The sequence below is a fragment of the Magallana gigas genome, chromosome 5 (assembly GCF_963853765.1).
Source record: "Magallana gigas chromosome 5, xbMagGiga1.1, whole genome shotgun sequence".
Taxonomy (NCBI): domain Eukaryota; kingdom Metazoa; phylum Mollusca; class Bivalvia; order Ostreida; family Ostreidae; genus Magallana; species Magallana gigas.
In genome coordinates, this window is record NC_088857.1 from 45,664,831 (window position 1) to 45,691,018 (window position 26,188).

Genomic DNA, 26,188 nt, shown 5'->3' on the forward strand with positions numbered 1-26,188 from the left:
CGCGGAATTAAATGCGAGGAATTAATATCCGCTTAAAAAATTGCGAGAAGCGCATCCTGTGTATTTTAAAACCTTGCTTTTATTTTTCGGATATATGTAAACTACATGAAAGGATGATAAAAATTCAACATTTGCGATTTTATGTTCTTGCGAGTTGATGGAAACGGCTTAATCGCGGAATTAAGTACTTGCGTAAAATAAGGAATCTACAGTAAAAGATCAATGATTTTTTATCTCATAGAAAGTGAAGTACTAGTAGCTAACGTATGATTTATTGAAGGAGTTGGATCGGAATCAATGACTTCGTTTTGATCACTAAGTCCACTTCATTCGATTAATATTTTCAATGTTTTGAGATTTGTTTTTGAATTGTTTGTAGACAACCATTCATCAAATAGAAGCCCAAGTAATAGATGTAGTATCTGCACATGTCTGCTACATTTATAACTCACTGTGTTGAAAACTCTGATATATTAAGAGTCCTCTCTCTCTGTTTTATAACTTATTTGAAAAAAAAAAAATACCACTATCCTCTTTTACCCGCACACTTCTTATTAAGATTGTTGCTCTTGATTTCAAGATTGAATTCTAAAAACTTGTCAATTAAATTTCAAATTTAATGAATGCTAACCTCTGAAATATTCATCTTTAACTTTATCTGCAGTCAATAGCTTTTGAAAATTCTTATCTTTGGGATGGGAGAAACATTATATAATAATTTTCATTTAATATGATCATTTCTTAATGTCTTAATTTGCATTTAATATTTATTTGAAATGATAGATATAAATTAATTTTTTTAAACAAGTTGCCTTAGATTTTACTAAGTGACAGGGTATGAAAATAAAAAATAAATCAAATCAGAACAATTTAAATTCAAGGCACATATGCTTGTTACAAACATAATTGTGTATGCATGACCTTGTTTAATTAGGTATTTTTTTTTATGTAATTTGGTTTTAACAATATGATTAAACCATTCTTAAAATATTTAATGAAATTATTATTTTCTAAGCTTCATGTTTACAACATGAATTCGTGATCTTATAATCTGTATCTAACTTCATATTGACTAAAAAAAATATTGTTGATTAATATTTATCTATTTAAAAACTACAACTGCAAAACATTTTACATACTGTATAATAGTTGTGTCCCTCTCATTTCTTTTGCTAAGAAACATCACTTATTAAAAATGCTTTGTGAAAACTTTCCAAAATTTAACCCAGTAACTTTATATTACAGCTCCACCTGCTTTCAAGGTAAAACATCGTAAAAATCGAGCCACAGAGTCACGATCTCCATTCAGCACAGATCGCAAGTATGATCTTCCCACAGGAAGTGGCTTCCATGTAAAAAAGAGTGAGAAGAAATTGACAGAGTTTAAAGAATTCAAGCATCATGAAGGGGAATGGAAGGTACGAACTTAACAAGGGCTTGTACGTACCACAAATAAAAAATATCAATAATATTTTATTGTGATATATTGCTTTAAATTTCAAAATGCACTTTAGTCTGGCAATTTTATCTTTGGGCAAATGCTGGTTTTAAACAATCGCTGAATAAATGTAAATGTACATCATCTGTTTTTAGGAACCAGAAAAATTTACTGTCAAGAAAGCTGAAAAATCAACAACCAATTTTTGGAGTGCCCCGAAGAAAAAGGAGGTAGAAATCAGTCTTTGTTTATTTACATATTAAAAGTTGAAATACCAATGCATTATAGTAATTGAATTTTCAATTCCAAAGAAATATTTGTTTTATGTAAATTTTCTAAAAACTATTTGAAACTTTCTTATTTCAGCCTAAGAAGAAAGAAAGGTATGCTTTTCTCTTTCCATTTTATTTATGTTAAAACTGTAGAGTCATTCAATTAGCAAGTGGAAGGAGAACAAAAAGAGCTAAAATTGAATTGAAAAGTCCTTTTGTTTTTCAGAGTGAAGAGAGAACAAAGGCCTATATCCCCTGACTCTGGGCTAGAAAGTGAGAAACCAACAGGTGAGTTAACTCCCTTTATCAGCTTTGTCATTACAATCATAGTGGTGTAGGGTATATACAACGCAAAACAAAAACATGCAAATCAATACATGGGTCAGAAATGTTCCACTTCATTAGAATTCAAACAGTTGCTTGCATGTTCATTTGTATTCTGCTGATTCAGTTTTGATGCATATTTATACCAAGGAGGTTTATAGATGTATTTTTATCAATTAATACATGCTGCACAAATATTGATCTGGAGAGGAATTTGAATATTTTGTAGTGTTTTGGCTTTGGAGTTTTAGAAAGGATTACAAGCTCTGAACAGCTTGTTGGCACACTATGCATGTGATATATGATATTTTTTATCATAGGAAATTAAAGATATCTGTGAAAATGAATGTTCTACTTCACACTTTTTGTCAATATACATTTTCTCTGCTGAAAATGTACATTGTCCATCAGTCTGCACATTTATATGTATACTTGTGATGTCTGCATAGATGTTTAAGAAATTATAGGTTTGAGGAGGGAAAACCAGCCATGTTTTTTACCTCTTATTGAACACAAACTGGAACTCTCTGAGCCAGTTCTTGGTGGAAAGTTAGTAAACTCTTTGCCTGGTTCAAGCCAACTTGTACTACCGCCGGTATCATCTGACAAAGGAATAGTTGTTGCAATGCAGTCAAGAAATAACAAAAGACAAATGATTAAAGATGGCAGTTTTGATTCAACCATAAATGGCCACCAGAAGGATGTATTGAGCTCTGGTGCTAGTTCTGGTTTTGGTATGAAAGCATCAGTTCAAAAAGATGACAGTCCGGTTAAAAGTCTGAATCAAATGAGAAAGCCCATGATGAGAGAGGAAGCCTTACCATGTATGGAAGAGGAAAAACCATTGGAACAGAACTTTGAATTCCAGGAGGAGAATGATGATATTTTTATGGGAAATGAACAGAATGATAGCTCTCTAAACAAACCCACTGTTGATACACCACCTGAGGAGCAGATGGCAGTAAATGATGAAAATGTATCAATTGCCTTAAAAGGACCTGACACTGAGTTTGACAGAAAAGACATTATGAGTTCAATTGATGAAGAACACAGTCTGAATAATGTAGAAATAGAGCACGGTATGAATCAAGATCCATCAGTGGCTCTTCCACATGAGATTTCCAATGATGATGACTCAAAGGTTTCTGGCACCACTAGCTCAAAAATGAATACATCAGCAAGATTTCCGAAGTCTGAAAATGAAAAGCGGACTGAAGTAAAGACGATAGGTAATAATGAAGCAGGCTCTAAACAAAGAGAACCAAAGAAGATGAGACAGAATCTAGCAGGAAGAGATGTCAAAAAGAAATTCGAAAGACGACTCAAGATTATCCATGGCCGAAGACGGAAGGAGAGACTTAATGAGGAGGATGGAAAAGCATGGCTACAGCTCCATGACAACATCTCACTAGAGGCCTCCAGTATGACAGAGAGCCTGTCCACCAGCGGTGACCTCTGGCTCAATGACACAGAGATTCAGAGCAATTTATCCTTATCAGAGTGTATGTACTCAAGTCCACTTTTTTTCAAATTTTAAAATTGGTATATCTTTTTATTATTCCAAGGTAGACCAATGATTAAAAGATTATTGACTTTACTCAGATGATTTTATTTATATTCCTGCATGCCCAGATGTCAAATAATGATTTAGGTCAACTTGTGTATTTATTTGTTTGGATTTTAAATATTTTTAGCTGATCTTAAATTGAACCCTACCAATCAACGTAAGAATGGTACCTGCTCACAGCATTACCCCCAGGGTATTTCCTCTGTGACCGCTGTAGCTGACCCAATAATCCCCACAGGTTTTGATAAAACTTCACAATGAGTGGAAATTTTCTTCTTTATTCATATATACTTATGCAGTGTTCTTGTATGCATGATTTTTTTCTCTGACAACTGTTGATAATTATTCATATTTTAGCATGTTCCTGACTGTGATATACATTTTCTTGGTACTTTCCAAATTTCTATTTTTGTACCAATGCAACAAAATCATCTGGTTACAAAATTTTTCAACTTTGTTGAAATTGTACACTTCAGGTGCTCAGCTGTGTTATTACTTGAAAGTTGAACTGAAACACTTTGTTGATGTGCCAGCATGTTTATGCATTCATTTGTGACTAACTTTGCACTTACCTTAATGAGCTTTTGAAATATTCTAATTTAAAATTTTATTAGTACATTTCTAGTACGGTACATTTTACTAGTACATTTTTCCATCATGCATGCTTATTATTTTTTTTCATTAAAACAAATATGGATTCATATGGAATGTTTATGTCTCATTTTAGATTTTCATGTATCTCCTCTGATTTCAATTTCATTGTCTGATAGTATATGATTTATTTGTTGTTCTTTTAAAAATGTTGATGTGTTTGTGTGTTTGCAGGTTTTTGTTTGTCACATCTATACACAACATATCATAAAATCATCTTGTTGGGGGCCAGTTTCTTCTAAAAATGATATTAATGTATAATTTGTGGTTAAAAGTATATTTTCAAATGATTTCTAATATATATCAATTTTTTTATTTTGGAACAATATGAATTCAATTATAAAGTTATTGAGTTCATATTACTGATTTACTGTAGTACGTACTTGAATTTGTTGATTTTTAACAGGAAATTTTTTTATTATAAAAATTGTGAATTTAAGCCGACAAACTGATATTTCACGTTTACTGTATTTAGTTTATTATGTTTGTCAGTTTATTTTTTTCTGTCCACAAAATTGTCTTGAACTTTAAAGCATGCACACTTTGACCTTTGACACACTGGCTAGTGATTCTGGTTGATTCTCAGTATGGTAACTATGATTCTCAGTATGGTAACTATGGAAACACTAGGATTTGTGGGGACCAGTTTTCATTGTCTGTGGTGAACAGGTTTATGGTGATGTAATTTTGTGGATAAGTAATTTTCTTTTGTAAACTAGCTTTATTAGATTTCTGAAGACAGTGTAAAGAGTACATTATTTGATATTGCAGGGATTTGAAAATATTGGGCAAGGGGTAATCATGAGAATGAAGAATTTTGATTATACTGGAAGTCTAATTCTCATTGCAGCATTAGTCAATGCCAGCTATTCTTGATTAATTTAAAAATGTAATTTGGTTCTAATTAATGTGAAAGTCATTTAATGATAGTTTACACAGCTGCTTTATTTGTCATGAAATGTAATATCAAGATGAAATATTGATAAAAGAGAAAATTTAATTGAAAGAGCTTGTAGTTTATCAAATTTATGAAAATTGTAAGCAAATTAATACAGCAAAGAGTAAGCTTTAATAGTATGAACTTAATTCTGTAAGCTGTCTTCAAATATTGAACCAACCTTTATTGAAAATAAGAAATTGATCTGCCCTCTCGTATATATATATTTGTAGGTGCCCTTGTATCTGGGCTAGCCTTCTTTGTCCCTCTGCAGAGCTGAGGGGATCCATAATCCCCGGAATTTATGTTTGATTCAAAAACGCAGGGCAGGAACTTAAATTTCTCACTAATGATTTTTTCATGCAATACTTGTTATCCTTTGTAAGCTTAGATTGTCTTATGATATTAATTGAAATATTGATTTGGGATGACTATAGAAACAATTTTGCTTTCTCATAGGGATTGTACTGCAGGGCCAAAGTAAATAAATTACCTGGTTTTTTTTCTCTTTCCTTTTATTTAAACCTCACTGGAAACTTACATTTCACCTTGTACAAATTGATTCAACTTAATTATTGACTTTTTTTTCATATAAGACTTATAAAAAAAAGTGTTAAAAAGAAAAATGTGAATAGTTACTTAAATAGAGGTGGTCTCAAGTAACCAGACTAGGCCTATAAATTGATTTACTCACCACTGCTAAGCTATACTTATAATTGCTGGATCGATTGTAATGGAAAAAAAAAACCTTCGCGTTTTAATTATAATGTTTATATTGACTATACATGTTCTTTAAGAGTTGGTTACATTGAGTGCTTAATAAAGGGAGGGATCTACAAGAATGGAAAATGAGAAACAATTAATTTATTGGTAAATCTTAAGGTTAGCTCAGGGCATGGTATTTTTTGTCAATTTGCCTGTGTGCAAAGTAAGATACTGAATATATGTTTTAAAATGGATTTTGTCCCACCTTCTGTTTGTAAGTAAAATGGGTTTCTGATTTTATGTCTGCTTGCAAGTGTAAGTTTTATAATTGAGAGAGAGAGAGAGAGAGAGAGAGAGAGAGAGAGAGAGAGAGAGAGAGAGGGGAGTTTTGTATCCATAGATCAGTGCATAAAATCAGTGAAATATGAATCCTTTGAGCCTTAATAAAGATAATAATAAGTGTAAATGAGATATTGGCATTTTCATTCTATTCCTAAATCATAGAAACATAAGAATGTTCGGATCACTAGCCGCGATTGAAAAAAAAAATTCTCTTTTCTTTTATTTGTGTTCATTGATGCCTTTTGTAAAGTGGTTTTGTTCGGTTTTTTTTTTAATATTGTGTTTCTTTTTCTGTTAAATGTTTGTCTTAGTTTCTGATCTGTTGATTTTTTAAACAACTTATTTACTATATGTCAGTGTGAATTGGAAATCTTCATTTTAGTTTTGTCTGATCATCGTTTTGATTTTATCTGTTGAAGTAAACTAATAATGAAAGGTTTGAATTACTTTAAACTTTTTTCCAATTATTTTTCAAAAAGAAAATATTTTGATTTTATTTCTATTTTTAAATATATAAATGTGCATTTATTTCATAATATTCAGATATTTTAATTTTTTTTTTGGAAGTTTAATAATCAAGACTGGTTCAGAACTAATGTAGCTTTATTGTTAGTTTTAGTTTTGTAATTTGATTCATTTGGATATTCATTGTTCTCCTTTATTTAACTCAATAATTATGAAATAAGTTTTTTTGACATTAATTTTTGTTGTTGTAGATTCCGTACAAGAACTTCCTTTGAAGTCCCCAGCCTTCATAGAAGCAGGTAAGTCAAGCATTCAGCGAGAGTTATTTACATCCCTGGAATTATAAATATTGGGGGGGGGGGGGGGGGGGGGGCTCAATTTTCATGGATTTCGTGGTTAGTCCTGACCCATATATTAACGCATCAAAAAAATTATGCTACACAGCCTTATTTGGACTTTGATTTTTTTGGGGACTAAAATGCTGATGACTGATCTTTTTTATAACCAATGTGAAATGCAAGATCAATCTAATTTTGATGAATGACACACAGAAAAATTTATATGATATATGCTATGTTAAAAAAGATAAAGGGAGAGAAAACAAACTTTATATCACCAAATTGAATTACCTGTAATGGTCTTGAGGTCGAGAAAGGTTATATCAGAAGAACCTGGCCCACTATACCAGGATTTGAAGATTATCAACTGCATTGAAAAATTGGTTATCTTTAAATGTTGATCGGACAATACAAATTGCTCCCTTTTTAAAGTTCACAGGTGCAAGTTAAGTAAAACCATCATATTTTGCTTTTTTCTTTGAATAAAATAAAAACCCTTAGAAATATAAATACAAATGTCCCTTAATTAAAATTTTCATAACTTAGTATTTAGAATGAAAACAAAGAGTTCAAAATTTCAATTCTTCAGAGATATATACAAATTCCAATTGCAATAATATTTTTCTAGGATGTTAAGCCGTTTGTAAGGAATTTTTATTGATCATAATTTCTCTTGACATGAGCAAGAAGGGAGAAATTACTTGCTGGCATATTTAAAGGTCTGACAATTGATAAAGAGAATTAGTCACAATATTGTTAAAACTCACCTGAATTTAGAAGAACTGTGTTTAGATATTTCCCCTGATAATTGCTTTCAAAGACTTTGGAGCTTGGCTGTGTTTGCATGGTTAGCGTGACTTTGTGGAAAAAAGTCAATACAATTGTGTGATATTATCTTTTTGTAAAAGGATATATGGTGATGAGGTGCTAACTTAGATATATCGTGTTTTAAATGTTTACATCTGATGTTACGGTGAGGCGATGAACAGATAGATCGAACCAATTGTCTTGTGCAGTATTATTAGATCTTCAAACTAGGTAACTGTGGGAAAATATTGTGGGTGCTTAAGACATAATGACAAGTGCAAAATATACTTCATAAGTTCTTTGGAAGGTTTCAAGGATATTAGTTTGAAGCACTGAGTGCAAATTGATGTGTAGAAATAGAGGCATGTTATGTTCCTGTGCTGAATTGAGATCAGTCATAGTGAAAATGGTTGTGACTGGACTGTAGTCAGAAACCATGACACAAGTGGAACCCATTCTGAAAAGGGTTCCCTCGGATCTAGAAAGGGAGAGAACTCCTGGTTCTGGAAATCGGGGGATCATGAGTCCACAAAGTCAGTTCAGAAAGGAAGTAAGTTTTCGTAAAACTGGAACCAAGATCTGGGAGCTGACCCCTGAGGTCACCAGCTACAGTCTTATTGAGGAGGAGACAGAGGTAGCCTTCAGAGGTAAGCCCCAGACTACAGACTGAGGTAGTCATATTATAGTCAACACCTTCAGAGGTAAACCTCCAGCAAGAGCTAGTCAGACTACAGACTGAGGTAGTCATATTATAGTCAACACCCTCAGAGGTAACCCTTGGGCAAGAGCTAGTCAGAATACCGACTGAGGTAGTCATATTATAGTCAACACCTTCAGAGGTAAACATCAGGTAAGAGCTGGTCAGACTACAGACTGAGGTAATCATACTATAGTCAACACCTTCAGAGGTAAACCCCAGGCAAGAGCTAGTCAGACTACAGACTAAGGTAGTCATATTATAGTCAACACCTTCAGAGGTAAACATCAGGCAAGAGCTGGTCAGACTACAGACTGAGGTAGTCATAATCAACACCTTCAGAAGTAAACCTCAGGGTAGCACTAGCCAGACTGAGATAGTCATATAACGGTAATAGTCAACACCTTTAGAGATAAACCTCAGGGTACATGTAGCACTATTCAGGTTATAGTCAACACCTTTAGAGGTAAGCTCCAGGGCAGTGATTGTCAAAATTAGAGAGGGATATTAGACACTGTAGTCATGATTGCTTTCTATAGAGCCCAGTTCTTAATCATAGAATATTATATGGTTAACCGTTCTTGGCATTTAAGTAAATACATGTATAAAAAACCAAAATAAATGAAAGAAAATTGGGAATTGCTTTTCTTGCTAGGTTGCATGATTTTCAAAGATCAATTTGAAATAGTTTACGAGTACATCAAGTTAACCGCCAGTTAACGGACATTTCTTTTATATATACATATACACTACATGTATTTGTCAATGTGTCAGACTACAGTCAATATCAGAGAGGAATATTAGACTTTGTTCTGTAGGATTGTATTCTATTGGGAGTTCTTGATCGTGTACTTCTATTGTCAATTGCTTTTGGAAGTAAATATAAAACCAAGAAATTAAAAATTGACTTCTTGGTCTGGCCTGGTTGCTTTTCAAAGATCCTACAGTTTACGAACTGGTCAAGTCTATTCAACCTACAGTTAACAGGTCAGTGTTGTTTCTTATGTGAAATGAAGGCATTTTCTTTATCATATGCTAATTGTTGATCGCTGTCAGATTAAGATGTTGGTCCTAAAACACTCAAGACTTTCTAGTAGGAGGGAGTTGCATGATTTTGGGGGTATTTAGCAGGAAATGTTTTGCTCTGAATCCCTTGATATATAAAAAGAATTAAAACGGCCATTTAGAATTAATATAAACTGTTTATTCAGCAATCCGAGCTGTGCATTCACCATCTCCGTGTACGCCACAATTAAAGATGCTATTAATAAATCTGTGCAAAAGAGCCAAAATGGAAATACTCGGTGTTTTTTCTTCATTAATTTGAAACCTGGAATAAGAGGCCACCTGTCTTAAGCGGCCAGTTTGTCATTGTCCCACGAGTGGCCGCTTAAAACAGGTGCGACTGTAGTTCATTTTCAAGGTCTCGATATTGAAAGTAGCTTCTGTATTAAGTCTGAAAAAAAATATCTTCATTTGAAAAAAAAATTGGATTATAGGTCATAATTTAGCAATTATGACTACTTGCATGAGATAATATAACAAACTAGATTCCTCCTTGAGTAATATACCGTGTGTATCCTTTTGCTGTACATACTTTATAATACCAAAAGTCTTTGACGTTCAAGCTGCATTCATGGCAACAGAATGCTGCCATTCCTTATAAAGCTGTTTTGTTTCTTAAATATTCAAAATAAACTTTAAATCATTAAAATTAATGCATACTTGTATATATTCATGTTTGTGTTAATGATATTTAACACCCATACCATCTGTATGATAAACAGGAGAAGAATAAAAATATTTGAATTTTGGGGAATGGATTGAATGATGGCTATTCTTAATGGACTTCAAGACCTCTTGTTTAGCTGTAATAATAAGCTGGGTCACTTTGGAAGTGTTCTTTAAATTCCACAAGAAGACCACTTCTCCAAGTTGAGACTTCTCAATTTCAAGAGAAGCCTAGGTAATGAATGAATGTAGGTGATTAAAACGTTTGAACATTGACTCGGTGTGATACAGTTATTTTAATTGCATGGGAGTAAATTAGAGATACTCTCAGAGAGAGAGAGAGAGAGAGAGAGAGAGGGGGGTATTGTACCAGTTTAAGAAAAAAGTGAAAGAAACTGATACAAAATCTAGTATGCACTTTTTTCTCACCTTTAGAAATTTTTTAACTTTAATATATCGATATCAAAAAATTCCAAAGATTCATAGTTTCACAAAGAATGTAAATACGTGATAAAATTAATTCTATATCAAACAGGCATGACTGTCAAATGAGTTAGGTCAACTCAAAATTTTTAGCTTATATTTCTCAATTTTCTTCAGAGGAATGAGAATTAATATGCACTATCTTGTGATATATATGCTTGCTTAATGATAAGCTCTATGTATCAAATACCATTGGTGTTTTACAAAGACGTAATTCGGTAAGCCATTGTAAAGCAACATACCTCCAATTGTCTTATGCTAACACGGTTATTCTTTAAGATTTTAAATGATAGCTAGATACAACTGATCATGCAGGTCAATTAATCTAACACAGGTCAATTTAATCAGCTGTTTTAGCAAGTTTACACTATGAAAGGCTGGTGTAATTTCTTAACCACGGTTCATAACAACGATGTAGTAATAAACTGATACGGGTTCCTTTAGGCCGTCAGCTCGACGCGTTCTCTGGCTGCCATGCAGGAACAATTGACTGACTAGGTGATTGTTACTGCTGAACATTGAAAAACAAACTTGCCAACAAGTGCTGACAAAAAATGATATTAATGGCTGGAGGGAAGTCATTTGTAAGATTTCATCAGAAGATGTATTTTTCAATTGGGTTCAATTGGGTTCCAACTCGGTATTGTTACGCAATTGAAAAGCATTGCGACCGAGAGAGCTAGCTGACATAAAAAAACATATAAATAGCAGTGAGAAGTCATTTGTTAGACTTCATTCTTTTCGATTGGCCCTTAACTTGAAATGCCAGTAATTACTTTGGTTTGACATTCTTGTTGATAAATTGAATGTGTCGTCCAAAATGAAATATTTGTTTCTTCCTGTGCAGGAATTGTCTTTATTTTTAGGGGGCAATTACTCTTTATGCATCAGACTTTTAATATCTAACAAAAATATTCAACCTTTGCTAAAACATGCCATCAGTTTTTCAAATCAATATCCTAAATGTCTTTTGAAATGAATTCAGTCTATTTCAAACATTTGATATTATAATGAAATTTAATTTGAAAAATTCAGGCTTACTTTTTGTCTGTTTACATGTATCTTCAGCTGGTTTTTTGTGTGGTAAGTTATAGATTATCTCATAGTCTGACATACTTCACCTATCATATTTAGAGTTACTCAGAAACTCAAGTTGACTTGCATTTATATTTTGAGAGAGAGAGAGAGAGAGAGAGAGAGAGAGAGAGAGATTGTGTGATTTATTCTATTTGTTTTAAGTAAATTAAATATTCCTTGATGTACTCTAAAGATTTGAAACAGTGTTCTTTGAATTTTCCTATTTTTGGCAATTGCACATGTCTCTCAAATGAGCCTCAAAGAGGGCCATTATCAGTTTATTGGATTTAGTGTGATAACATCAAAGGAAGACAGAATAACAAAAGTAGGGTTATGAACACAAAATGATCTTCAATGCATTTAATTCACTCAACTGACACTTCATGCACCCTTCTTTTCTTTCCAACGTGGCATTTAATAAATTGGATTTTAAATCGGTCTTTGGTGGATTTTTAAAGTGGTAACTTAATATCGTGAATGAATATCAAGCAATATGTTTGATGTTTTGAGGATATTCTAATTAGCGGACATATTAGTTGCAATTTGTTTATTTTCAATCGCGGATGATAATGAATTATCGGCAGTGAGACTATAAATGGATATTTTTTAAGACGAATATGGATGAATTGGAAACCTAATGAATCTTCATGTTGAATGCTGTCTGGAATTTTATCCATTCATTATGGCAGTCAGCTGAAAGGAAGGGGATGACAGTATAAATCAGTGCACAGATTGTTAGATATGGGAGAGAACTCTTTTATTAAGGGGAAATAACTGCATGTGCAGTCAAGAAGTGAAATGTCTACTAGCAAACTAGTTAGAGTTCCAGATATTTCCTCTCATGAAATTCTTGTAAAACAGTCATTAAAATCAGAAAATGACAATGGTAAGATGTGGTCCCCCATTTTTTCCTGAGTACTAGACAAGAAATTGGAAATAGGAACAAATTGTTGCAATGGCCCATTGTTTACATGCAATTTCATGAATAATTGGATCTTTTAAGCAAAATAAAAGTTTTCACAACCATTTTGTGAATAATTTTTTTCCTCTCTCTCTAGAACGAGTTCATTCCCCACCATTGCAGAAAATTTCCTCACCAGGTCAGTATATTTATGCATAGCTTACACATCAGTGATGATTGATTAAATCAATAGTTTACAGCTGCATATTTACTATTTTTTGAAAAGTGCAAATGTTATATTTCTGAAAGTTTTCTAAATATTTTATACACTTTTTTGCACGTTTTGATAAATTTATTCAATTTAAAAGTTACAACTTTTGTTTTTGACATGCAGTGACAATTATATATGTAGTGATAATTATACAACACATGCACTGTAGTGACTAAAATATATTTAATTTTCAAAAAGTTTACATATTTTGTCTATTAATCAGATTAAAATAGTCTTTAGTGCCAATTATTAAGCTAATAGATTATGTAATACATGTAACATTAAGTTGAAAGCTTAATGGTGCAGTTTTACTAAAATGAGAACCTTGCTATATAGTTATCATATGATACTAGTATATGTATTCTGTGTTTTGAATAATCAATAAAATGACTCCAAACTAGAATTCTGAATTGGCACATTCAAAAATATATTGAAAAACAAATATACATTTTATTTTTGGGGAGGGGGGATAGCTTTATATATATACATATGTATGATGTGAAAATAGTTACATATACTTATCATTTTGGTTGCATATATTTTCACTATCACTTTAAATATGCAATATGATTTGGATACTATTTGCTACATGTAGTATAATTTCATTGGTGCACATTTTGAGATATTTGAAATTTACATCTATAGACACTGCTTAGTTGGTGTTGGGATAGATAGAATGCATACTGTTTTGTATTTTTTTGGTGGATGGTAGTTGACGAAGGCATTTCGCCTTCATTAGCAACACCCATTGTAGAACTGCCCAAGAAAGAGCGACCCAAGAAAACCAAGAAAGAGGCACCCCCAAAGAAACCGCCTTCTCCTATCAGGGTAAGAGAATCTGGAAAGTTTCATCCATACATATTGTATTTGCTGCTAATAAATTTAGGCTAATAATTACTTCATGTTGGCAGTGATCATTTTGGTCAGCAAAATCAAGACCCAACTATCTAGAGATCATTTAAGATGGTATGGGACACCTGTTATTAATGTAAATAAATGTATATTTCAATCAAAATACTCTCACTGGTTTAGTGGGACTGTGACTTACATATTTGTAGTCCACGCTCTAACCCATTGCGCTATGCTATAAATAACAATTTTGGGAGAGAAACCATTTATAAAATTTTCCTTGATTTTATTACTTATTTCGATCAGAAGTATGTCACAATATGAAGGTGTCCCATACCACTTTAACAATAGGCATGCTACATGTACAATTATTTATGCATTGTAATGTAATCTTACAGATACAATGTAAGAAAATTATACCAGGATAATCAAATTTTAACAGATTTGCAGTAGGTTTATCTAGCATTTTAAAATTGACGTTTTCTTAATACAGACTTCTTTGCATCATATTATTATGAATTGCTGCATTTTCCAAAACCTTTAATGAGATGATGAAAAAGTAGTAAAATGTATGTTTGGCATTTACACAACCATTATGTTAAAAGGTTATGTGAAATTAAGTTGCATCAGGTAAAGCAATTTCAATTGATTTTTTAAATGGAATCCATGATTTCCATTACAGAGCATCACTCCACCGTCTCCAGCCCCTGTTGTTGAAGAAGTACAAGTCAACACTCAGTCTCGAGACCCCACCCCCGAGTATGTGCCGACTCCTACCCCCAAAATACCAGACCTACCCCCGGTCAACATTCCAGCACTGCCGGAGATCATTGAGGAGAAAAAGGTTCATATACATTCTACAAATAGTAATCATTTTTATGAAATAAAATTTCCATAAGTAATTTGTAATGTAGATATAGAATATATTATAATTTTCTCCTGATAGAAACAAGATGATCTTGTTGTTTTAAACTGAGCAACTGCCTTGTAGAAAGAAATGGCTATATGCATTTTACTTATGTCGGTGTTGTACTATACTCTGTCCCGAGTTTTTGCTTCCACCACTTTTTGCTTGATATTTCAATAATAGTAAATACCTTTGTGCTCAAACTACTTTCATCCACTAATATGAAAAATGTCCAGATTATCTGTTTTGAAATGCCCCCTCTACCGCTTCAGGTTTCAATACACATCCAAAAATTGAAAGTCTACGGAGATTTTGCATTGCATCAGCCATTAATAAGCCCAGATGATAACGTTAAAAATTATGCGAGGTGTCGCGAGTACTTCTGAATGGAGAAAAGATGTAAACAATTCCCATTGTAAATCTCCGTAAGAAAATTGTTTTTGTTCCTGTGAAATTTTATGAGTGAAAAGGGATAATTGTTCAATGAAGATATCTTGGATATATTCCCTTTTAAGGATTTCAACTGTATTTCTTTCACAGGTATGTGTATTTTTATTAAAAATCATCAAAAGGTGATGGAAGCAATGACTTGGGACAGACTATAGATCTGAAAGATCTGAAAAATCATCATATATGTTTTGTCTCTAGGAGAAAAAACCAAAAGTGGACACCAGGAAAGCATTTGAGCCCATCCAGGTGATGCCCAAAATCAAGGATGCTGCACCTCCTCTCCCGAAGAAGAGCAGACCCCCACTCATCATGAAGTATGTTATTAACCAAGATCTAATACTTTGTGTTGATTTCGCTGAATGGCTGTCTTCTTACTATTCGGATTCTTTCTTTCTTTTTAAATACATGTATCACTTATAAACAAGTTTGCTGGGGTTATTGAAATCACTGTGTCTGTATGTTTGCCTGTGCAGCATATCAATACCCTGTCAAGGCTTGGTCAAAACTTCTTGAGTCAAATATGTGTCTAGCCCATAGATCACTGAATAAGGAATCATTATATACTACTACATTTTTGCAACTCACTTTTGTTACATCAAATGTTAATAATGCCATAAGCCTGATGCCATAAGCCTTGGTTGCTAGATTTAGTCACTCATACACAAAGGTTTTTATCGAAACCGATCACAAAAGAATTCAACTTTTGATATTCTGCTTTATCTTAAATAAAAGCTTATTTTTGCATATGAAATGAAAGTCTAAAATACTTGTTTTTATTTGCACAGAAAATCAAGTCCCAAGAAGAGGGTGCCTTCAGCAGAGGCCCCGGTGACAACAGAGGAGATTATGCAGATGAAAGACCCTCTAGACTTCCTGGCTAAATACTGCATCATCAGGTACACACAAGTTAATGACCACAACACACCCAGTGTACCTGCACCTGCTGTACATGGTGTATATTTTGCTAGTTGAACCCTCTATGTTAAAAAAAGAAATCTTTACAAAATTATGTGTTTTTTTAACATTACGTCTACTATTTTATTTCCCCAGCAAAGACAGGCTTCCGTTCTATGAGAGGATCTACAGAAACGTTGTATCTAGTCAGCCCGAGCGGTACGAGCGCCAGCACCCCCTCTCCCCCACCACTGGAATGCCAGTCACGGAGGGCACCAGCTGGGGGAAGCATGAACTGGGCATGTTCCATGACCTCATTCTGATCAGCAGAGGTCAGGAGCCAAAACGACCGGTAAGTGAAGGTCAAGGTTTATATTACGTGTATTATAAAATGGAAATATGTATAATGCAAGATCACAAAATATTCTGGAAACGTGAAGTTTCTGTAGATCGTATTGTGACTGTGGTGGTATTTGTCAGTTTGAGTGATCTATTTTTCATATATGTATTTAAAGGTTTTGAATAGTCCTAAGTCCTCTCTATACTTATTGTGAATGTAATTAAGGCATTGAGTATTCCTAAATCTGGTCTGTAGATATCCTGTTTGTATTTCAGGGTTTGGGTGATCCTGAGGCCTGTGTTTTGATTTTGACGTAATGTGGTTGTATTTCAGGGTTTGAGCGGTCCTGAGCAGTACCTAGAGAAGATTTGCTACACTCTGGAGATGTTGGACAGTAAGCACCAACAGCTGTCTGGGGACCTCCATCTTCTGGAAAGTAAGGATCCCATCAAGTCCTCATCAGTCTTATTGTGTGATCCTAATAAGATATTGAAATACATAAATAAATTACAGTAATTAGTACTCTTTCAAGAATATTTTAATGAACATGTCCAGTTTGTGTAGTCATCCCTCAAAGGCACATCGATAATAAGATCATATGACCTGAGAAGTGTGTAAATACATTCACCTAGGTCATTAGATAAATGTCAAGGCCACAGATCTGGGCAATTTTTTTTTAATTTATTTTTTTTATTGTTCCAGTTTTTAAAAGTACATTTATTCCGAATAAAACTATGTACTAGAATCTAGTAGATTAGTGAAACAAAAGATTTTGTTTCATATTTGCAGCAAAAAGAATCAAACTGTTGGCAGAGAGGGCCAAGGATCTTGTACCAGACATTACATCTGTTAATTTCAAGAAAAAAGAAAAGAAAAGCAAAAAGAAAAAGGTAAATGATAACAATGCAAGTTTTTTTGACATTGCAAAGTACCGGTAGATACAGTTGAACTTCAGTATCTCGAAGTGATTTTTAAGTCCCAAACACTTAAATTTTAAGTATTTTACTTTTGATATCTCGAATACTCGGATATCTCGAAGTTTTTAACCAGTCCCATATAGTTCGAGATAATGAGGTTTGACTGTACCTTCATTTACTATCAAAGAACTTTGCTATAACCAAATTTACTTCATTTTGTGATTTCCAGAAAAAGAAGAACAAAGTAGAACAGGAAGAACCCCCTGCCAAGGTCATCACCTCTCGTGCTGACATCACTGATGATGTCATAGTCAGCAGAATCGATGAAAAACTACTCAAGAAGGTTTGTATATTCAGCAGCTCAAATTTATTATTAATTGACTGAATTTTAAGCTGGAGATAAATGGAAGGCTGCTTTATTTCTTGAGGAGACTGGAACTCAATTTTCCCTTAGGGCTGATTAAAATTTATATTTGTGAATTGATTACAGATGATGAAGGAACCTGCCCAGCACCAGTTGAACTGTGAGATAGAGAGGTGTACAGAGAAGCTAGCCAACATAGAAGATAGGCTGATACAGCTAGAGGGTAAGGGCAGTAACTCCACCTACCTTAAATCTGTGAACGTAACTTGGCACAGCTAGAATGTTGTTAATTTATAATTGCTTAATGTCATGCAAAAAAAATACATAAATACATACAGAAATTTGCTGCATCAAATGTTTTCTAATCTATTTAAAAAGAAATTCTGCTAAATATAATGCATGCTAAATTCTGCTAAGTATTGTACATGCTAAATTGATTGACTGTGGTAGATGACTGTGTATTACAGGAGAGAAGAACATCATAGGGATGTATTGTATGGAGCTGTTCTTTGATGGCCAGAATGACAACAATAAACCCCCAGAGTTCAGAAGGCAACAGAGCTTCCTGTATAAAACACTGCATCCAGACCCTGTAAGTTAATTATATTGTTACTGATTAACACTGCATTCAGACATTGTAATTTATGTTGTTATTGAAAAATCATTGCACCTAGACATTATCATTGTAATAAATCACTAAAACCAAACTCCCCTACTGTAATAACACTTCACATATCCTCTCACTGTAGTCATACATGTTAACCTACAGTGATGAAAAATAGGTAGATTTTAAACCGAAAAGCGGTAGCATCGCCCGCGGCCGTTTTCGCGTATATTTCAAAGCACAGATTTTTATGTACTACAAATGAAGTAAGGGTTTCTGAATAGTAATTAACGATATCAACTAAAATATAAAAGACTTTTGAAATTTAGTAATATTAACACAAGCAATAAAAATGTTCGTATGCATTTACCATTATAATGTTTAACGGTAAGCTATTTTTAAGGGAAAATATTTGAGTGCAGAGCCCTTAACAATTACCTTTGTTCAGAAAAATAGGTTAAGTTGCCAAAATTGATCATATAAGAGAAGTAAGAACTAGTAGGAATTCATATGTTCTTTTTCAATATCAAAACGATGTTTACATGCTTATTTATTACAAATGCAGCATTCAATAAATTGCAAGTCAAGTTTACTGTTATGGCCAAGTTAAAAGATATATTCAATCCTCGTTAAAGCCACGTGTGGAATTGCAAAGCTTCTTTTTCCATTGCGAAGATAATCATGATAATATCGACATGTCTTGTAACTAATGTAATCACGGGAAGTGGCTTCTTTCATCGTTCAATGTTAAACACATGCTTGAAAACTTGTTATCCAAGCGTCTAAATAAAGCCTTTCTTCTTCTTCCAGTACAGAGTCGGACTCTTCTTGAGTGTATAGATGACTCTTGCTCGTTCAATCATGAGGCCTTCCCTCCTCACTTAATAAAAAACTATTTACAAGAAAGTTATTTACAAATAAAACTATGAACATCTGGGGTCGGAGTTCTGGGTGTGTGAAGCTCCTGTCAAGGCCTCTGGCAGGATGGTAAGGCTGGCCTTGAACTCTTCTAGTGTAGCTGCTGTTGTGGCTTTTTCCGGTAGAGTGTTCCATTCCCTGGTTGATCTTGGGAAGAAGGAGAACCTGTATTGATCTTTTCGAGTGCGCTGTTGGTATATGCGGTGGCCTCCTCTGGTCCTGGAATCTCCGGGTTTGTGATAATTAGAGGGGTCAATATCCACCAATCTATTGCGGATCTTGTATGCCATGGTGAGTCGGTCTTTGTAGCGGCGATCTTTAAGAGGCTCCCATTTTAGTCTATCCATTAAGGAGCTGACACAGCCTGGGGATACGTCTTGGTATTCATTGTACACGAACCTAGCTGCCCTTCTCTGTACTTGTTCTAGGTCTTTTTCAAGGTTATCTTGATAAGGGTCCCATACAGTGGAGGCGTATTCCAGGGTTGGTCTGACCATGGTGATGTAGGCGTTGGCTTTGACTTCTGGTTTACACCGTCCTAGGTTCCTTCTCAGAAAGCATAGTGTCCTTGATGCTTTGCCTACTGTCTGGTTGATATGTGTCTTCCACTGTAGATCATGGTTTATGGTGACTCCCAGGTATTTCCCATGCTCGACTGCATCTAGTGTGTGGCCATGTAGTTGATAGTTCCTTATCAGTGGGTTTCTTTTGTTGGTGATCCGTATCATGATTCACTTCTCAGGATGGAAATTCATCTGCCATCGTGATTCCCATTCTTGGAGTTTGTTAAGGTCGTCTTGAAGTGTCTCGGTATCCTTCACATTCTTTATTTTCCTATAAACTAGGCAATCGTCTGCAAATAACCTTGCCTCAGAAGAAGTTGATTGTGGCAGGTCATTAATGTAAGCCAGAAATAATAGGGGTCCGATGACTGTTCCCTGAGGCACCCCTGAGATGACGTCTAGGGGGCCGGACTTATGCCCTTCAAGCAATACGGATTGTGTTCTCTTGCTTAGAAAGTCTTGTATCCATTTGAGTGTTTCTCCACGTATTCCATAATAGTCCATTTTTTGGAGGAGTCTCTTGTGGGGCACTTTGTCAAAGGCTTTGGAGAAATCGAGCAAGATGATGTATGTCTGTTCTCCTTGGTCTAAATTCTTGCCAATTTCGTCTAGTGTTATCAGTAGTTGTGTTTCGCAAGATCTTTTGGATCTGAAACCATGTTGATGGTCACAAAGGATCTGGTGGCGGTCAAAGTGATCCATGATGGTGCTGTGAACAATATGTTCCAATAGTTTGCAGCAGATTGAAGTCAATGAGACTGGCCGATAATTAGAAGCTTTGTGTTTTTCTCCTTTTTTGAAGACTGGGACAATGTTGGCAGCTCGCCAGTCGTCAGGAATGATTCCAGTGTCCAAAGATTTCTGGTAAATTATGGTCAGATATGGTGATATGTGTTCAGCTGCTTCTTTGAGTATATAGGCTGGAATTTCATCAGGCCCAGTGGCTTTGAATGGTCTTAGTCCACGGAGTAGCTTGTAAACTCCCGCCTGGCTGACTCTGATGTTGTCCATAGTTCGGAATGGACTTGGTCCTATATGTGTCATGTTATGTATGTCTTCTTTGGTGTAGACAGATTGAAACTGCTGGTGTAAGATTGAAGCTTTAGTTGGTATATCGCTGTGAAGAAGTCCATCTTTGTCTTTGAGTGTAACAATGCCTGTGGATTCTTGTTTCCTGCTCTTAATGTAGGACCAAAATCGTTTCGGTTGCTCCTTGTGGTCTGTGCTTATGATGTCTTCCATGTATTTCCCATGAGCAATCCAAGATTCTTTCTGTAGCTTTGCCTTGAGAAATCTGTAGCGCTTCCAATCTATAGTGTTTTTAGTTCTTTTAGCTTTGGTGCATGCACGCTGTTTGCTGTTGCTAATTTTACGTAACTGTGTGTTCATCCAAGGGTGGCTGTATCTCTCCTTGGTCTGTTTAGTTGGTACGTATGTGGTCATTGCTTTCATGATGACGCTCTTGAATTTATTCCACATTGCGTTGATATTACTGAAGTTGGTGGTTTGAAATTCAGTGAAGTTATCACCTTTGTGTGCCTCCGATTCAAAGTCACGCGCTAATTTCAAACCCGACGAGAATTTTTGACCACAATGGCTTCCAAAATGGCTATCTATCAAAACAAGGAACGTATTTTGAAGAAAAGCGGTAGATTTTTAAATAAAAGCGGTAGGCGGGAGACAGAGCTAAAAAGCGGTAGACTTCCGCGTAAATCGGTAGACTTAACATGTATGCTGTAGTACAATATATCTGTAACATACATAATTCTCTTAGTGTTCCCTAGTTCTCTTAATGTAAGAAACAATTACAAGATCTTTTCGCTATACAACACCATAAAATATTACTCCTGTTTCATAAATACTACACCGGATATTACTATTGATGAAAATTTAATGTGCCTAGATCCCATTTTAGTTACATTATAATGAATCAATTTCCACTCAAATCCTCTTATTGTAATAAATGATTTCATCCAGGCATCTTTGAGAATATTTACTTATTTTTGAATGGTCAAATTTTTTGCATTGGGTAAAATCCCTAAATCTTATAATAATTATAATAATGCTGTTAAATATATGAGTATTTGATAAAGGGGGTTATAGTTATGAATTTTTTGTCTGTGTCAGTAATTGAGAAATGTTCTTTAGTGATGCTGGTTGCAGTGCAAATGTATATGACTGAGTTTTTCTTAATAGGATGTAGAAATGAATCGAGAAGAACTAGAGGGAGCGCTGCAGATAGTCAATCACAATCTCCTTACAGAGAACGAGTTCAGCTATATGTACCATGTGAGTAGCTCTTAAATAAGTGTGTCGTCTTATAAGTGGCCGGAGAACAATTATTGTTTTAGTCATATACAAATGCTCAGTACTCATTTGTATGTATAAATAACCATGATTGAAATCAACATTGTTTCATGGTTACTCAGTCTTAGAAGCCTAAAATGTGCTAAATTTTATTTAAGACTTAAAATTATGTATTACATGTAGTTTTCTTCATCAGGAAATATAAGGTGAAATGGAAGACAGAAAAATATGCACACATTTTGAAAAAGAAAGTTTCATATAAAGATGACAGAATAGGATGAATTGATTACAGCACATTTTAACTTGAGAGCTAGAGGACACTTCAATATAATGACTGCCGGTTACAGTTTTTGACATCTTACATCAGCATTGATCTGTTTTTTGTAGATATTAAATCTGACAGGAAGAAGGAAGGTGAACTTCAAACTGTTCTGTGTCATCGCCGCGTTATCCGAGAGGATCACCCACATGGAGTAAGTGCACAATGGTAGATGTGTTGTGTGATGGGATCCAGAAACAGAGAAATGATAGGGACTGTGCTTGAGAGAATAATGTTAACATATTGCTCCATCTATTCGCTCCTATGTGACATTCTATTTATTTGACATAATATCCACTTATACAATGTAGTACAGAAGTATATATACTTGTATGCATGAATTTGTTGGTTTTTTTTTAAACAAATTATGAAACTATGAACAGCCCTGGTTGAAAAAGAGTTGCTTTGGGGAGGGGGATTGTTTTTGGGAGTTGATTTTTAATCAACTCTCCTATGCAGTCACTCGGACAAACCGAAAGTGAAACAGTGTTTGGACCTCAGCACAAATCATTGCTCCTGACAAGACTTAGTTCTTGAAAATAATTGATGAATTCGATGTAATGTATGCTAAAGCATTGTTTTTCAAGGAAACTTATTTACAAATACCTTAAAAATAGTCAGATTTTAAATGGTACGAACAATTTAAATATTTTTTGTAGTTGTATGTATTCCTACGCCAGAGTTCAATATAGTCTCGTTCAACTCAACGCTCGGCTGTCTCCGTAAACCCTTGTCGGAGATTTACGGTGTCAGCCGAGCGTTTGGTTGAACGAGACTAGAGTTCAATATAAAATAATTGCTTGGATCCATACAATTTTCGAGAAATATTTCTACCACTGATACATAGTTTGATTGAATTAATTTTATCTTTAAATATTATTTAACATGATTCCTATGGAGGTTTCTCGACATTCTAGTCGAAAAAGTTCAAAAATTCATATTATAAAAATATGCGTAATTCAAATTAGAAACTACGTATACATGTACTTGTCATGCAAAATAACATATCATTGATTTTAAAATAAATAAACATCGACAAAATCAACTCCTGTCAGTTCTTCAGTACTTTGATTTACATGGGGAATTATGCAACTGCATGGTTTTTGAGAGGAAGAAAATAGCCCAGTCAAGTAGAGAAATGTCCCTCTTATGAGAAAAAAGTTTACATTGTTGAGAGGATTCAGGGTCATAGAGAGAACATAGAGTACTCTAGAATGATACAAGTTCTGTACATGTATGTACTCAGCTTACTTTTCATGATAATGCACAAAAACTTGATTAGACACTCTGTAGATAGGAACCAGGCATTCAGTTGGTCAATTTGCCTGTTTGATGACATTTTTATCAACAGATCGACTTTTAATATGCATTTAACATTTTTTTGGAGATAAAACATCTGTATTATTATTATTTTTTAATTACAGTCCAGTAATACGGGAATTACTAAATAAAGAAAAAGGCTGGAAAAGAGACACGAATGACTACGACACACTGGATGTTAGAATGAATAGATCAAAGGTTTGTAAAGACATCTACATTTATACTGATATACATTCATAAAGATAATAAGTCTCCATTGGTCAATATCTATGACTGAAATACTCGACATTTGATCATTCCAACCTGTTTATTTTATAATATTTGTTGCAATAATGGGCAAATTAAGAATGAAGCACAGTAAATTGTGTATAATTTACCGAATTTACAAAATCTTTGGGTGAATTCAGTGTTACAGAGATTGATAAATTCTGTATGATTTACAAGATTATTACTATGAACAATTTATTTTAACTGTAAGTTTATGCATAAAATAGGGAACATAAATTCTCTTAACAAACAATCTGGAATTGGAAAAACTAAAAATAAATAACTATATACAGATATAATAATCAAGAAGAATTCTCCCAGTAATATGAATTCATAGTCTGATGAACAAAGGAAATTAATTGAAATAATAACTTAGAGTATCACAAAAAAAAATAGCAGACACTAGTAAAATATTGAGAAACATTTCTGGTCAAAACTGGTAACAACTGATGGTCCATTGACCCTGCATGGCAATACCTGCAGTCACTGTAATGCAATTTCTCCCTCAGAATGATGAATTGGATACCTTCCATTTTTTGTAGAACTGATTAATTTGATGGTATTTTGTTCTTTAGGAACTGTTCCAGCTACTGGACGAGGGAGACTCTGTGCCTTTTGGAAATGCCTTGGCATCAAGTTTGGCAGTAGAGCTCACGGCTGGGGGGCTGTCTCCAGAACTGACCAACTATGTAAGTCTGATAGTATATTTATACTACATAAATATGCATCATAATTTAAGTTGCATTATTTTGTAAATGAATATGCTCTGAAAATGATATGCTTTTTCTAATTTAAGGAGATTAATATTTTTATTACAATATTGAATTTGATATGTGTTTGAACAGGTAATGAGCAAGTTCAACAGAGAAGGAAAGGGCTATGTGGACTTTTTGGACTATGTGACTTATGTTCCATTGTTCATAGAAATCCATGAAAAAATTATCAAAGATCCGCTGTGCTCAAAAGTGAGAATCAAATAGCGAAAGATCCAAGGGGAGATAATCAAAGATGGATGGATAGAAGGGAAAAGTTTAAAAGTGTGCTGGAAAGTTGGGGCAGATCAAGTAGTGGTGCATAAAAACTAAAAAACAAAGAAACAATCATTATACAGCAATAATTATCAGTCAGTATTTAAAAAGTAATCTAATGGAAAGCTTGACAGCAAGTTTTTTTGTAAAAAAGGTAATAGTATTATTATATGGTTAAGATTTTAATTCAAACTTATTTGTACAAAAATTCTTAAATTAAGCATTAACTTGATTGAACTCAACATCTAGATAAAAAATAAAGGTGAAATTAAATACAGATCAATTAAACTCTTAACACAGGTTTCTCAAATCCTATGATATCTTTGATGTAATTGCCTTCAATTAATATTGATAGAATGATTAAATTTTTCATAAGAGTTACATCAGTCTCTAGGAATTTATGTTTTGGGGTGTTGTTTTTTTTTTACCTTAAAACTGTCCAGTTTCCCCCATTATTTCAGTTAGAATTATGTTTTATATAATATTATATGTAATCAAAGGTTAAATGTCTAGGAAATTGAAAAGACATTTGTTAAAAAAAAATGCTCAATTTTATTTCCTTTTTTTCCAAAAAGTTTTAAAAGAAAATTTCAAATGTTTGTCTAAAACAGTTCCATGAGTGTTGACCTGAACTGGCAATTTATTTATAGGCAATAATATGTAGAGTAAGTGTGGGTCACTTGTAGTTATAACATGTATGTTTTGAACATGCACTCTATTAAAGTGTGACTGTGGTACATTTACTAGGATGGGCAATAGCAGCCGTGAATAAGTACTCTTAGACTAGTATTTTGGTACTGTTTTAGATTTATACTGAATTTGAAGATTTTTAAGAGGTTGATCATGTGAAATAAGGACTTCCTGCCATATTCTATATACGTGGTACATATGTAGATATATTTATGATTTCTGTGATTTTCTGACTGCTGTAATCATTGCTCAATATTGTTCTTACCGTACTGTACATGGTATAAAGTGCTATTTTTTGGCAGTCGTTGGAGAATTGCTGATCGAATGGGAAAATAGTTATCCTGATTATGTGTAAGAGAACTACACAATTGTATTTATGTGCACATGTGTATTGCATTCAGATGTTTGTATCTTTTATATATGCATGTGAATATACATGTACATG

At 33.9% G+C, this 26,188-nt stretch overlaps 1 protein-coding gene across 8 annotated transcripts in view; it reads left to right on the top strand.

Moving 5' to 3' along the window:
- Positions 1-25,191, top strand: part of LOC105327269 (titin) — a 53,740-nt gene extending 28,549 nt beyond the window's left edge. For 4 of the 8 annotated variants that reach the window (XM_034464928.2, XM_034464935.2, XM_034464923.2 and 1 more), the window contains 24 exons: positions 380-406; positions 1,246-1,418; positions 1,594-1,668; positions 1,805-1,821; positions 1,937-1,998; positions 2,502-3,536; positions 3,729-3,839; positions 6,953-7,000; positions 12,893-12,934; positions 13,719-13,834; positions 14,538-14,699; positions 15,411-15,526; positions 15,998-16,108; positions 16,263-16,458; positions 16,780-16,882; positions 17,236-17,336; positions 17,593-17,706; positions 17,854-17,950; positions 18,195-18,319; positions 22,009-22,101; positions 22,507-22,592; positions 23,863-23,956; positions 24,601-24,714; positions 24,871-25,191. In XM_034464928.2, coding sequence (XP_034320819.2) covers positions 380-406; positions 1,246-1,418; positions 1,594-1,668; positions 1,805-1,821; positions 1,937-1,998; positions 2,502-3,536; positions 3,729-3,839; positions 6,953-7,000; positions 12,893-12,934; positions 13,719-13,834; positions 14,538-14,699; positions 15,411-15,526; positions 15,998-16,108; positions 16,263-16,458; positions 16,780-16,882; positions 17,236-17,336; positions 17,593-17,706; positions 17,854-17,950; positions 18,195-18,319; positions 22,009-22,101; positions 22,507-22,592; positions 23,863-23,956; positions 24,601-24,714; positions 24,871-25,005 — 3,353 coding nt within the window. In that variant the 3' untranslated portion in view covers positions 25,006-25,191. The remainder of the gene's footprint in view (positions 1-379; positions 407-1,245; positions 1,419-1,593; positions 1,669-1,804; positions 1,822-1,936; positions 1,999-2,501; positions 3,537-3,728; positions 3,840-6,952; positions 7,001-12,892; positions 12,935-13,718; positions 13,835-14,537; positions 14,700-15,410; positions 15,527-15,997; positions 16,109-16,262; positions 16,459-16,779; positions 16,883-17,235; positions 17,337-17,592; positions 17,707-17,853; positions 17,951-18,194; positions 18,320-22,008; positions 22,102-22,506; positions 22,593-23,862; positions 23,957-24,600; positions 24,715-24,870) is intronic. The other 4 variants (XM_034464969.2, XM_034464959.2, XM_034464987.2 and 1 more) reach the window with 4 other exon arrangements.
- Positions 25,192-26,188: the final 997 nt, after the last annotated feature.